At 38.7% G+C, this 14,473-nt stretch overlaps 1 protein-coding gene across 1 annotated transcript; it reads left to right on the forward strand.

Annotated features, from left to right (window-relative positions):
• Positions 1 to 5,151: 5,151 nt before the first annotated feature.
• On the forward strand, positions 5,152 to 8,185 carry LOC144652327 (uncharacterized). Its single transcript, XM_078512381.1, has 5 exons — positions 5,152 to 5,309; positions 5,422 to 5,538; positions 5,954 to 6,004; positions 6,575 to 7,207; positions 7,452 to 8,185. Exons 1-4 carry the CDS (start codon positions 5,238 to 5,240, stop codon positions 6,635 to 6,637), a joined length of 303 nt encoding a protein of 100 aa, XP_078368507.1. The 5' UTR covers positions 5,152 to 5,237; the 3' UTR covers positions 6,638 to 7,207; positions 7,452 to 8,185.
• The last annotated feature ends 6,288 nt before the right edge of the window (positions 8,186 to 14,473 follow it).

Consider the following 14,473-nt stretch of genomic DNA (forward strand, 5'->3'; position numbering starts at 1 on the left):
TGATTGCTTGCAAGAACCGTTGTCAGAAACCACCTTAAACTGACTGTTATTGACAGAAATCTTGGAAACGTTTCCGGTGTGTTTTGATTTACGAAGACACGTCTCGATGACAATGGTGGTAAATAAACACTCATTCCAGTGTTTTCTTTGTTTGTTTTGACTATTTGTGTGCAACTTGATTTAGTTATCACTCTATGGCAGTGAAAATGACAAAAAAGAATCACGACAGTACCAAATGCATTGAGTTAACTGCTTTTCAATCAAATGGTATTGACTGTCCTATACCTTTGATATCTATAGAAATCTAAAGATATGAGACTCCTGCTGAGCACCAATAATATAGGGGCACAAGATCTGGTCTCTTTTGTTACAAGAAAGGTGTTTGAGCTGGAACCCCTGGTTAAAGATCTTAGAGGTCATGGGATCAGCCTTAAAATTGCCCTCATCTGGCAAATAAGGCTGAGTAGACGACATCAGGACATATCTCAATTAATTTGATGTGCTGGAGTTTAATTTGAAACTGGATGGACGACCTCTTGCTGGTATTTGAATGAATCATTTTTATTGTAGTGAAAATTTGATAATTTGTTAAACAATGCAATAAATAACATGACGTAATTTCCTTACTGATCCCCAATTTGGTTGTGTCTAGTATAGACACATTGCAGAGAGCTGTTTAAGGTCGGATTAGGGCTTCATGTAAGACAAAAAATGATGCAATGCTGCTAAAGTTTCAGTGGAGTTTCACTTAGGTGACTGACTACTTGAAGTAAAAACCCTGCGTAATGTAACCACGTTGATATTTTGTTGTGTGGTCATGTCAAGTCGGGACTATTTTCGAACAAAAGTTTTCGGGACCAATTGTATTTGAAGAAGCAAGTGTTCCGAACTTTATATCGTTGATCGTCGTAGAAACCATGTGCTTTCAAGAATTGAAGATTTCAAGGAGATTTCGAGATTATTTTACCCTGGGTGCCAAAGGGTTTTTCTTTTTTGCAGGAAAGATACATCGCAGCTTTGCCGCTCTTTGTCACCGCAGGAAAAAACCTTTGGCACCCAGGGTAAGATTATTTAGACGAGGAAACCAGTTGTTTTCACAGATAATTTTTATTGATGAATTTCTTAAAAGGTACTTTCAATCTGGGTGCTTTCAAGCAGTCAGTTTGTCATACTTGCCGCGTGCAAAGAACCTTTGCAGCACTGTTGCGAATCACAGATCCACTGCTACGGAAAATAGAAATTGAGCAGCATAAGCCCCAAAAAACCGGGGCGACTTCTGGAGTTTATAAACGGATAAGTGTGTAAGGGGGGGGCATTTTTTTTGGGGGCGCCATATAAGAGGGGGAATGTCGGGGGCTCCCCTTTTTTTTTTTTTTTTTTTTTTTGGGAAATATTTTAAAGCCCTTGAAGAGAATGATTCAGATGATTGAGCCCAATGGAGGAATTATTAAGCCTCGTTTGGGGATTTCAAAGCCTGTTTAGGAGGCTCAATGTAGTTTTTTATTTTATTTACATCCTCCAGGAAAAATAGTCGAAATCGCTATTGCACGAGTAAAAAGCCATTTAGAATTGTTATGAATGACGAAGAAGAAAGAAGAATAAATAAAGAGAGGCGGAAAAGGCAAAAGAAACGGCGTAAAGAAAGATTAAAGGAAAAAGCCTAGCAAGAACGAATCAAAGATCGTGGCCGAAGGATACAAAATGAGGTGGAGCCTTTGGTGGAAGGAAGAATCAGCAAGAAAAATGATGGAAATGCTGCACACGTTGAAGGGCCAGCTGCCAGCCTAGCAAAGAAGGAGAGCATTGATGTGTCTCCTAAGAGAAAAGCCTGGGAAATCACACAGTCGGAAGTACCTCAAAAAGGCTAGAGCTACAGCACCCAGTAGTGTGAGTGTATCGACAAAGGTTCTGGTTCTGGAAACTTCGCCTTGCTTCCTACAGAGGTTTAGATGTTGTCAGCAAAGAGATCACTGTCAAAGCATTGAAGAACAAAACATGTGGTGAGGCGGAAAGCAGAGTCAGACAGGAATTGGTTTACAAGGCCTGCATTATAAGAAAACTCTGAGATCATCAGGGCGTTCCATTGGTCTTTCGAGTCTGCAGCGAGGGGGCACCTTTCTGGATAATACTCCAGTTTCACGGAGACAGGAGCTGTTTGGAGTCCCTCACAATTCACTGCGCACTTTCCGAGTGCATCATCCAAGATAAGAAAATATGGCTTGAGGTTGTAAAGAAATACGCAGAGGCTTTGCTACACCTTCATGAGTTGGGTTTTCTACATAATGACATAAAATCCAACAATGTGATTTTGGCCATTGTAAAACAATCGTTCAATCCCGTCATCATTGACTTTGGAAAGAGCCTCCCGATGGGGCTGAAAATTCTCCCTGAGGAAAAACAAAAAAGTACAGAAGAGAGTTTCCACATATTGCCCTGGAGATTGTTACTGGAAAAAGGGGACAGAGCGTTAAAAGGGACATTTTCAGCCTCGGAAAGCGAAATTGGGTCATGTTCCCAAAGTTGTAAGGCGAACATTGAGTGAAGATCCAGAGAAACGTCCAGTTTTACAGAAAGTCCTGAAAGCAATATTATTAACACTCATTTAAACCTAACATTCCTTACATAGGCGCTCATTTACCCTTGCATTTATTTATGCCTGGTGTTAACTAGAGATTACAGTACAAGCACAAATCCAGTTTTTACCCGATTTCAGTCTTGTTTACATTGAAGACGTTGGCTGTGAAACAAGAACAGTTTTTCTTGTGCTTGCGTCTTTTGTAAAAACCGTGTGTTACCTAGATTTTTGGTAAAGAGCGATCACAGAATACTTCTTCCTGATAAGTAAAACTAAGAGTTACTGAATTGAATGCTCTTCAAAGAAAAAATGGCTGGTATACTGCATTTAATTTTTTGTTTGCAATAATTGAGAACAACTCAATTATTAAGGTTATCATTTACTTTTTTTTGTTGTTCCATAAGCCCAGGCCAAACATGGTTATTGTTTTTTAACATTAGCATTAGGATCAAGTTATTTATCACCGAGCTTAAAATTTACTTTCTTTATTATTAACTACAATTATACTTTGTTTGATCATCAGGGCGTTCCATTGGTCTTTGGAGTCTGTAGCGAGGGGGCACCTTTCTGGGTAATACTCCAGTGTTACGGAGACAGGAGCCGTTTGGTACTTGTTAAGATGGTTACTATACCTGGCCAAAAAGAAAGGACGCTGAGGAAGTAGAACTCAAGTTTATCTTTTGATGCAACATTCACCTTGATGGACAAGAAAAGGATGGCTGGATTTTGTTGCCAATGAAGAAGAAGTAATGGCTGAATATGACAAGTACAAGAATGATTATATGGCAGATTGATAGTTTCCCTGCACTCAGCTGCTATTGTACAAGGACAATTCATTCACCTGTTTCAAATAAAATGGTGAGAAGACTTTAAGAACGATTATGTTAATTAAATGGTAAAGGACTTAGAATTTTTCTTTGTCCCTTGCTTGTGTCATTGTTAAAAAATTCATCTTCATTATTTATCACCGAGCTTAAAATTTACTTTCTTTATTATTAACTACAACTATACTTTGGTTGACATTGGGCAATGATAGTGGCATTTCTGCTAATTCAGATATGGGAAAGGCATTTGACAATGGTACTCAGCTGTTATTGTAAAAGGACAATTAAATCTTCGATTCACTTGTTTCAAATAATATGGTGAGAAGACTTTTAAGGACTATTATGATAAATGTTAAAGGAAATTGGGTGCATGTGTTGGCAATGGCCTTGGACACTCAAAAGTTTGATGATGGATAACATGGACAAGCAAAGAAATCCAATTACTGTTTCTGGTGGCATTATTTGTGACCTTGTTTAAACCAACCAAATTGCTGACTCAAACTACAGGTCCTGACACTTATCTACAAGCAGCTACATCTGACGACAAGCAGACCCTTATCAAGAAAAGACTTTCATCTATTCCATTAAAGCAGTTTCCGAAAGTTGTACTAATAACTAGTAATTATCACACAAAGGAAAAAAACATGGTACTGTTAAGGTATCTTTACGATCGTGCTAAACGCCTCATAACTATTTGCTGGAAATTTGGGGAATTAAAATTGAGAGCGTCAAAGAAGCAGTTGCTATTGGATGATAAGAAATGTACTTTCCCGACATCAGCAAGTACTAGAATGAGTGTGCCAACTTCTTTTGAAAGCTATACTTAAAGAGTTAAAAAGCAATACTACTGCCACAAGTAGCCCGCTAGAATAGATGTTAGCGCAAAAGCAGGAAACTATTGAAAAAGTTACCGAGGAGCTAGAAAATGCAACATTACAAAAAGATAACTTCAAGTGGAAACTGTCGAAAGCTGTCCTTTTGAACTCTGGCACAATGTCCATCTGCGGAAAATGCCATCTAAAACTGGGACATACAAGACGAAACTGTGATGGGGAGGAATGCACATCAGTCATGCTTTGTGGCATTTTAGATAAACATCCTGGCGAAAAATCAACCAGGCAAAGTCTTGCTCAGAAAGTTACCAAATGCGAAACACAACTTGCAAATCCTCAAATTGACTATAAGACCAAGTTTCAAGCGTATAAATCAGTTGAAGATTCATTTGCTAAGAGAAACAAAAAAGACATTATTGCCTCCGATCCCCCAAGATATATTTCACATGGTGTAGAAAATTAGGTGCTTCAGAACAAAATGTTGCCTTGTTGCAGAAGAAATGCAATGGGAAACTTCCCAAACACACTGTTACTCGTTTGCTGGACGAAGCTGTACGCGAACACGAAATGAAAACAACATTCCAGTATGTTAGAAAAAAAGGCGTTAACCCCAAAAACCGAATCTTAGAGGAAGATAATGCATTAGCTTTCCGTTTTAAAATACGGAATTTCGACTTTTTTTTATTTTTTGGTTTTTTTTTTTGTGTTGTAAAGGGACACCCTTTTCCTTCGTCCCCCCCCCCAACTCCCCTCGGGCCCCCCCCCCTTTTTCCCTTACCTTTTTTTTTTTTTTTTTTTTCCCCCACCACAACGCCCCCAGGGAATGTTTCCCATACTTGACAGTTCTTAATCTTCATACATAATCAAGGTAGGAATGCATTAGACTTACATTCGTATTTTTGGGGGTTTCTTTAGTTGGTAGGAGACAATGCCCACTTTCTTTAAACGCATATTACTGGCACTCTCTCTCATGGGAATGGCCTGGCTTTGTGTTTTGTGGACTAAATGCGCTGGCCGCAAGACGCGAATCCGACCACCAACGCACTTTTGTCAACGTTCCGGCATATTATTAAACTGGTAAGAGCTTTGTTGGTCTTTAGTAAATATTCGATAAATTGTTTTTCACAAGAATAGCATTCATGTTAGGCACCGCAAAGTCCAATGCTTCACTTAACTGTTTTCATTGTAGAAAGGAAGCCAACCACCTGTACTATACCTTCAGTTGGACAATTGCTACAGGGACTGCAAAAACATCCACATACTTGGGTTTTGTGCTCTCCTTGTCAAAGCAGGGGTATTCAAAAAGGTAATGAATTAACTGTAACTGTCCTTTACGTGCACCGGCTTCATTTGTATATTACCTAGCTAAGAGGGTAATGGATCCTATTACAACAGATCGTTCTGAATCATCCATTCACTCAAGCTGGATTACGCTTATCAACCACAGCTTTAAGCAGTGAGTGCATTGGAATTCTCTTGTCGTGTAAGACAAAAGACTATAAAATCTTTTTTTTTTCTAGAAATACAAACTTGCCTAAAACATTTTCACTGTATGCTAATTACCACTTTAAAAGAGATTCTCATAAAACAATAAATTATAATACTGCACTCTTCTCCTTTAAGCCATGCTTATATTTTGTTTTGTTTTTGTTTTGTTTTGGGTTTTTTTTAAAAAAAAAAAAAACAAGAAAGATAACAAATATGTAATTATGCTCTTGTAGGTTCGTTTGTCTTATCTGATGGTCCGTCATACACACGAGGATATAGACCAGGTACATTCAATTAACTTTCTTACTTGTATGTTCCCGTTATACATAGTCCAATACTATGAACAGTCAATTACATGTTGTTTGTTGGTTAAGTTAAATTCGAGTTGGATTTGGAATCTTTTTCTATACATGCTAGCTTTTTGATCCAGGTACTATTCTGTGTATTGTATTCTATGTTTTGTCGATGCTTTGAGCAAGCAGATAAGGTGTCCGATACATTAGTAAAATATATTTTAAATATCCGCAAACATTGTGTATACACGTCACCTAATTGCACGAAGCCTGTCATAGAAAAAAGTAAAATGTCAAATAGGAATTAATTAAGCGCATGCAGCAAATTCATTCTTATAAATGGCCTAAAAATGCCTCAATATATGAATAAGTCGATTTATCTTGTAACGGTATAAAACAATGGACTCAAAAAGTGTGTAGATAAAAAAACTTGTGAGTTCTCCGTAAATGCTACCAGTTTTGAAACTACGCTAATTAATTCCTATTTACTTTTCTTCTTTTTTTTTTCTATTTTCTGTGACAAGGTGTATTTCGTAAATAGGTGTATTTCTTCTTATCCAGATGTTTAGCAGGATTGCAGAGGCACTAAGAAGGATGAACGCCATAACCCTCGAACAGCTTTGAAGTGTTATACATAATTCATATACACCATCTCCGGGTTCAATATTTAGAGAAAATATATTTGATATAAAATCATGGCTTTGTCCGTATACTGCAACCTTCAAACATCACAGCAACCCACATGCGTTCTGGTTTAAACTAAACGAACACGGTGAAGTGGAGATGAACTATAGGAATTGGGCTATGGCTGAGAAAAAAAGTGGCTGCCAGACGATGGTCCTTTTATAGTCCTAGAAGAGCTGTCAGAAGGAAACCCACCATTGCTGCGCCCTGATAATTCGCGTTGTCAGACCACCGATTCAATGGAGGGATCATTGAAGCACGCTTCTGTTCGAATGAAGCCAGAGGAGATGGCATGGTGGAGAAAATTTGTTGATGAAGAAAAGAAACGACGAAAGGCAGTGGGATGAAATGACAAATGATGATTATAATGAAGCTGGCACATATTTCGATCTTATGGCAATGGCAAATTTAAATCCAGTGACGGTTAATGATGACAGACAAGACAAAGCGTACAAAAAAAGGGTCAAAGAACTCAGAGAGCTGATTAAGAAGAAAAACAATTTTCCCCCGGTAAGTAAGTACAATTGTAAGGCAAATTGCATCTAAAACATTTGCTTCGAATCCTTTTACTGCACTTGTAAAATTTTATATTCTCTCCAATTGAAATTGATGGTTCTAACCCGAACCTTGCCTTCCTTGACTTATCGGAACCTTCTCACTCACGAAAAAAAAAAACAATACAACAGCTTGACTTGACAAAATCTACATTTTAAACATTTATTAAAAACTTATAGCTCTGTCTTTTTTTATACAGGTACAACTTACCAAAAAAGCTTTTAGTCGAAAGCAAGTACCAGAAGTAAAGAAGAAAAAGAAAACGTCGCATAAAAAAAGCCAGCGCCGAAGAAAATAACAAAAGAAGAGCAAATGAACAATTCCAAGGATTTACAAGACCAGTTGTTCAGAAAGAAATCGAAGGCGAGTAATAAGAAAAAGTTATAACTTCCTGTATTTGAATGTCTAGAGGAATTAATTGTCAAAGATCAGAGTAGGCTCATTTTCATTTTTTTTTGCGTCGCTAGTGAAAACCAGGCTTAAGTTTCAAGGAAATCGAGACTGAACTGGTAACTGAAGTTATTACAGTTTTCAGAAAGGCATACAGCAAGTGCATTGTTTATTTCGATCGAGTCGCCTTAAATCGCCGAATTGCATAAAAGGCGTGATAACAACAACCACTAAGAACCAAGCAAAAAAAAAAGTAAAAAAAAAAAAACAAGACAAAAGGATGGAACAGAGAGAAGGCTTTATTTTCATATATACACATGGTCCCCGTTGCAAATTGCATCTAGCGTGAAAGTGGGCAGTATAGCTGCGTGTTTTTAGACTATTTAAAGCGACAAACGGTTGTTGTTGTTTTTTTGCATAACAGCTAACACCCCGTGAAAAATCCAAAAAATGAGGAAATTAACTGAAATACTGTAGATTTTGCACTGATGATGGGCGTGCACGTGCCAGCACAAAATTAAATTAAAATTAAATTAAAATCTGTTCGTTTGACTCTTTGTTTTTTATCCTATATAAACATGTACGTTTCTGTCTCATTTTAAAATCCGTAGCAAACCTTAAACTGAACATTTTAGGTTGCACATACCCAGTAGCCCACTACTTAGAAGTACTCCTCCCCCCTCCCCCCAACTTCCATTGTACATCGTACGCTGCGTTGTTAAAACAGAAAGGTGCCCTAGGGACAAGGCTGCAGTTTTTGGTTTTCCCGCTGGTTTTTGGCCTATAGACAAGTTAATGTTTCACATTGTATTACATGCGTTAGGCAATGGTTTGCCCAGCCTCAACATAAGTTAAATGTTTGGCCTATCAACATCGGTAACATTTCCTGCCACTTAGTATCTACCCAAACAATGCATCGCCATGGGAAGTCTTGACACTTTATTGAGCTTGCAAGCAAATAACTCTGTGTCACCTCACCGACAGAAAATGCGAGAAACCAAACGTGTTTCAATCTATTATCTCTCGATAACAGGTCTCTAAAGTGATGGCCTGTTTGTTTGAAATTGTCAATAGAAACCGTATTTTCGACTGCACAAGGTAGAGCGACCTATGTTCCATCTTCTTCTTTATTTACATTCCCCGATTCCCCACCAAAAGTAGGTATTGGCAAACCGAATGTCTTACGATGCCTTTTTTAAGGAAACAAAGCCTTTATAAAGTTTGCTTCTTAAGAAAAATGAAGTTCAAAGTCTTTACATTTTACCAGAGGAAGACGTGTGGCGGGATTATGTCAATGGAAGATCGCCGTTTTCATTGAACCAGGAAATGAGGAATAGTTTGGTAAGTGAAGTGTAGTTAAAATACGTGCAGTTAAATATGACCGTGCACGAAATATTAATGATGCCATACGTGTAAGGATAATTTCTATCAATGCAGCTCTCACCTTTTAACTAGTGAACACAATTCACGAAGTGATCGTGTATCGTTTAGAATGACTTTAGCTATACATTATTTACTGAACGATTTCATAAAGACGAAGTCAGGTATCGCATTTCTAAAAATATTTGCATGGTGGTGGTAATATAATGCGAGGCATGTGTCGACATGTGTAAAGCATGGAGATTTCCACTTGCTGGTTAATGCGGTAAATATATTGCTTGATAAATAGCAAGTTTTTGTGCGGATTATTCGGACAAAGCGAAACTTTAAGTGCAAAAGTAATGCTGCTTATTTCATCAAAAAAAAGGCAATCAGGCCACCGTGCACGTGATCGCATCGACAGTTGTCTGCTTTGCTTAAATCGAGTTTGATATTAATAAGTCGTCATCTCCTGTAAAAATTTCGTTGTTAAACTAAAACCATTTATGAAAAGCAAAACAATACAAATAATTTATAAAAAGGACGTTTTCAATACAGAGATAAAAACTGAATGGCTTTGATAAAAATTCACTATTGTCTGCATTGTACTGTGTTGAGTTAAGTAAGAAAGACAAAGCTAAATTTAGAAATGATGTTTTCAAAATCCTTGAAGGTTATTGGTCTGTTGATAAACTAAGTTAATGTGAAGAATAGTTCGGATTACATACCCATTCTGATTGGTTCATCCGTAAACTAAGTTTATTAAGATCTCATTAATAATGTATTTACAATCCTATTGGTTGATTCATATATTTTTCGCCTCAGCAGCAGCTGATGTCAGATTACTTAACACCAGAACTGATTGATTTGTGAAGCAGAGAGGAAGGGAGAGGTTGAGGAGGTGGTTGACTTGAGGAAAAAAATCCTTCAAACAACGTTCTTGTCGGATCAATTGCTAATGATAATGATGAAAACAAATGTATTGGATAATAAAGATAAGGTGTTGTACATGACACGAGCATGGGACAAAGAAATCTGAGTCCCCGACAGGACGAACCCAGGCCTCCCAGAATCCGGGGGTGCCACCAACGAGCACGAGAGACTCGGAGCGGGCCAACAGGGAAGTGACACGCGCCGCATATAAGGCATAAGGCATGGATTCTCCATGCCTTATGTTTAAAATTATTAGAACCTTGAACTGGAAAACTTGGCAGAGATTTATGCCTTGACTGCTTTGCTACCTGGTAATATAAACTGCCATTGTTTTTCAGATTTTCTCACTGGAAGGAACTACGACAAGACCAGCTGTCTCTCCCTGACAAGTGTGAATCATGCTACATTCACCAGGATAAACTGTCCAAAGCACGTGCACACCGTTTTTTTGTTAGTGTTAGATTATGGTGATTCCTACATGTTATATGGTCATGGTCGCTGGTTTTGCTCTTCTGCATAAATAGTTAAGGGTTCGATAGAAGAAAGCAAGCATTCCCAAGGACAACTCATGATAATTACAATTCATAACGCCACCACAGGAGCGCATCTAGAAGTTCATCTAGCAGTGACAAAAGTGATAGTGACTGAGAAAGAAAACGTGAAAAAGAACGTTCAGGGAAAAAGTAGGCGGTGTTCTTCTAGACTCAATTCCATGAGGGTACATCATCAACACATAAAGATAAGTCTTAGTTTTTCGAATCATTACAAGGTTGCACGTGCAGAAGAGAAACCAGGCGGTGTTTGCTCAGCACTGAATCCCGCGGCGGCACTCGGAGGTGAGTTAGAAAGCGATGTTCCCTCAGCACTACTAGCACTGAATCTCACAACCGCACTCTGAAAAGAGAAAACAGGCGACGTTCCCTCAGCACTACTTGCACTGAATCCTGCGACAGCACTCTGAAAAGAGGAAGCAAGCAATGTACCCTCAGCACTGAATCTGGTGAGGCCATATCAAGAAGTAAAAGCAAGTGACGTTCCTGCAACCACGCACTGAATGCCGCAAGAACATATAGAGAAGATGAATCAGGCGATGTTCCCACAGCACTGAATCTCACATATTGAGAAGGAGAAGCAGGCGATGTTGCCGCACATGCAGTAGGACAGTAAGCTTTATCTTCAGCAGGAAAGCAGGAGAGGCTCCTGCACATGCAGCACCAACTCCTGGGAGGGCACTCGGAGAAGAGAAAGCAGGTGATATTCCCGTAGTCTATCCATCACAACACACAACTAAAGGGAAGGCTCCAGCAGCTTACAATTTGACAGTCATAGCTAGGATGGAGACATATCACACGTGGCAGGGAAATCATTTCTTGTCCATAGTATTATTTCCAGTTGTAATGTTTAAATCTATGACCATTTTGACAATTTCAGTTGAAAAAGCGATAATTCTGACATAATGATGGTGTGACATTCTTTTCAACCTCGCCACCTGCATGATTTAGATTCAAAATTGCGGGCTCGCTTTTGATTTGCATAGCGGTCATGTGACACTTCATTTCATGAATTTTTCTTGGAGCGGAAATAGTATTTTTGCATCTTCCGCTTATAGGTTATTTGAGTGTTTGAAAATTTACTTAAACAGTTTTTCTTCTCGGACTTGCCAGAAATGAGCTGAGTATAACCAACGAGGCCATAGGCCGAGTTGGTTATATATATATATATATATATATAAACATTGAAAATATAAATTTTTTTTTTTTTTTTTTTTTTTTTTTATATTTTTTTTTTTTTATTTTTTATATTTTTTTTTTTTTTTTTTTTTTTTTTTTTTTTTTTTTTTTTTTTTTTTTTTTTTTTTTTTTTTTTTTTTTTTTTTTTTTTTTTTTTTTTTTTTTTTTTTTTTTTTTTTTTTTTTTTTTTTTTTTTATATATATATATATATATATATATATATATATATATCACCTCATATCCAGTGCATCCTCAAAGAATGCCTGTAAGTACCCCAATTTTTTAATTATTGGAAATCTCATTGACAAATTTAAGTGCTGATTATCCCTATACAGACGATCTTATTATAATTTCCCATACACGACTTTCATAATGGCAGATGTTGTGCAAGGCCTGGAGAGAACGCATGAGAACGAGGTCACAAAGGCCTTAAAGTGTCGCATTTTTATATTGCCTTATGGCGTCCTCTTCAAGTAGCTTACACGATGACTCTTTAATTACCATTTTTCTTGCAGAGGATGATGATCCCAGTGCTTCTCTCCTTGGAGGAAAACCTGAAGAGCTAAGACTGCTGAACTATGGCTGTGGCAGAAGTGCCATGGCAATTCGGCAAAGGGTCTAAAGACGAAAGCAGAGCTTGTAAAGGGTATGTATGAGTACGTCAGAACCAGTAAAGATAAAAACATTTTTGACCCAGATCCAGACAAGATTTACAGTCGCAGAAAAGGACAAGTGAGTACTGATGTTAGCAGCAAAGAGACGTTTCGGTGCAGTTTCCCAACGATGGTTGGGGCACTTCCCTTGAAAACATGCCAATGGTTACCAGTGTCGAAATGAATCGCCATGTTATGAAATCGGGGAAATCCATCCCCAACAAAGACCACCACACCATCCCAACAGGCTTGATAAAAGCCAAACGATTCCTAGATGGTGAATATCTCGAGTAAATTTAGTGTGCAAGTGATCAAAGGTATTTTTTCCTCAAAAGCAAGTGCTGCCACAGTTCTTAGGAAACTCTAAAGATTGCCCTATGTATAGTTTCTGGCAAAGTTATGAGTGGATGGAATTAATTTCATTCACTTCGGATCCACTTCGGATGGTCGGATTCTGCAATCATGTGTAAGCCTTTATGGTCAAGTTGTGTAAGTTCTCCTTATGTAAGATCTGTTCGAAGAGGATGATGAACATGCGCCCTTGGCCTGTACATCCTAATTCCAGCAATGGCAGATAGATAATCTTCAATTTAAACATGCTCAGAAGAAAGAACGGGTAGTGGTTCAATGGTGGTGGCCCTGCACAAGCAAGGTGGTGGTTCAAATATTGCTCCACAGCCAATTATGAAAGTGGAAGTGACAAAAACAAAAGATGACAATTCAAGGTTACAATCAAGTGTAAGGTGCCTCTTGTATGATGCAAGGATGAAAACAGCTTATGACACGAATGCAGAAGAGGTTAAAAATGCACTCAAGGACATTGATCCCAATATGGGTTTGTCACAAATGACGTGTGTGCAAACAGGCAGCACTGACTCCAGGGACACCAAATCTGGACAACTTCAGATTGGATGATATTTATGCTCCAAGCCACAGAAATCAAGTCAAACTATGAAGCTACGGCATCAATTGATTGTATCCCCAGACTACAGGCCCTGATTAATCAAGGCTTGAACTATCCAGCTTCCCCTTAAGGAGCATTAAGAATATGGTACTTCCTGGAAATTTGTCAGATCAGGAATTGCAACTTATCCATTCACTGAAGCTAAATTAAGGTAGGGGTCTCGTAAAAGACTTCGTTGTTTGGATAGGCATAAAATAAGTCATCACCTCTCTCACGACCCGTACTTCAGGACATACAAGCCGCCAAGGAAATAAGATCCAAAGGCCTGTTGTCCTGGATCAGAGCTGGTCATAAAAAAAAAGCTCCTGTCAAAACGATCATTCGACACCTCGTGTGTTTTACAGACTTGTTCTATTTTGCAATCTGCCGCACACTCACGAGAGAAGCATGGCGAATGGAAACTTTCCATATAATTCTGTTCACTTCTACCTCCTTACATATTCCCTGGCCTTCTACTCGTCTGGGCCGTCCTACAGTCAGACTTGCAGCAGTTCAGCGTCAAGTCTGAACTGGCAGTACTTTAAAGGCATCAGCGAAAAAGGACACTCGCGAGTGATGGAACCCTGGCAACGAAAATTCCTTTTGCAGCTATGGGGAGAGGGAAACTGGAAAGCAAGGACAGCCGCAAGGCATGGGAGAATATCACAAGATTACTCAATGAGAGACAGAAAATAAAGAAGTCTGTGGACCAGTGCCAAAGAAAGATGAAGCATTGCGAACGCTGTACAAGGAAAGCAGGGACTGGAACAGATCGCAGTCAGGAGGAAACGTCTGCAAAAGCCCCCACTTTGATGCTCTTGATGCAATCCTTGGGTGCAGGGATATCGTTACCTGCAACAAAGTACAACAAACTGGCATGGGAAAGGCAGACACGAAGGCTTAGAATGGCGGAGAAAAAGACCTGACCTAGACTCCTTCCCCTGCAATTTCTGCTAGCAGCCCGGTCTCAGGGTCCGAAATTACGAAACGCAAAGAGCAAAAGAACAGGAAAGTGTGGGGAAAAAAGCATGGCGGAGACGAATCATACACATCATGCGGTGGGAGAAGTTCAAAAAAAGAAACAGTGAATGTCAAGCTCGCAAACTGACGAAGATGTCACCTCAGAAGACTGTAGCCATCAAAGGCGTCATGGCTGCTCGATGTGCAACACCAAAATGCAAATAATAGAGGAAAAAATAGTCAAACTGCTCT

The sequence above is a fragment of the Oculina patagonica genome, chromosome 4 (genome assembly GCF_052425735.1).
Source record: "Oculina patagonica isolate OP01 chromosome 4, crgOcupat, whole genome shotgun sequence".
NCBI classification, from domain to species: Eukaryota; Metazoa; Cnidaria; class Anthozoa; order Scleractinia; family Oculinidae; genus Oculina; species Oculina patagonica.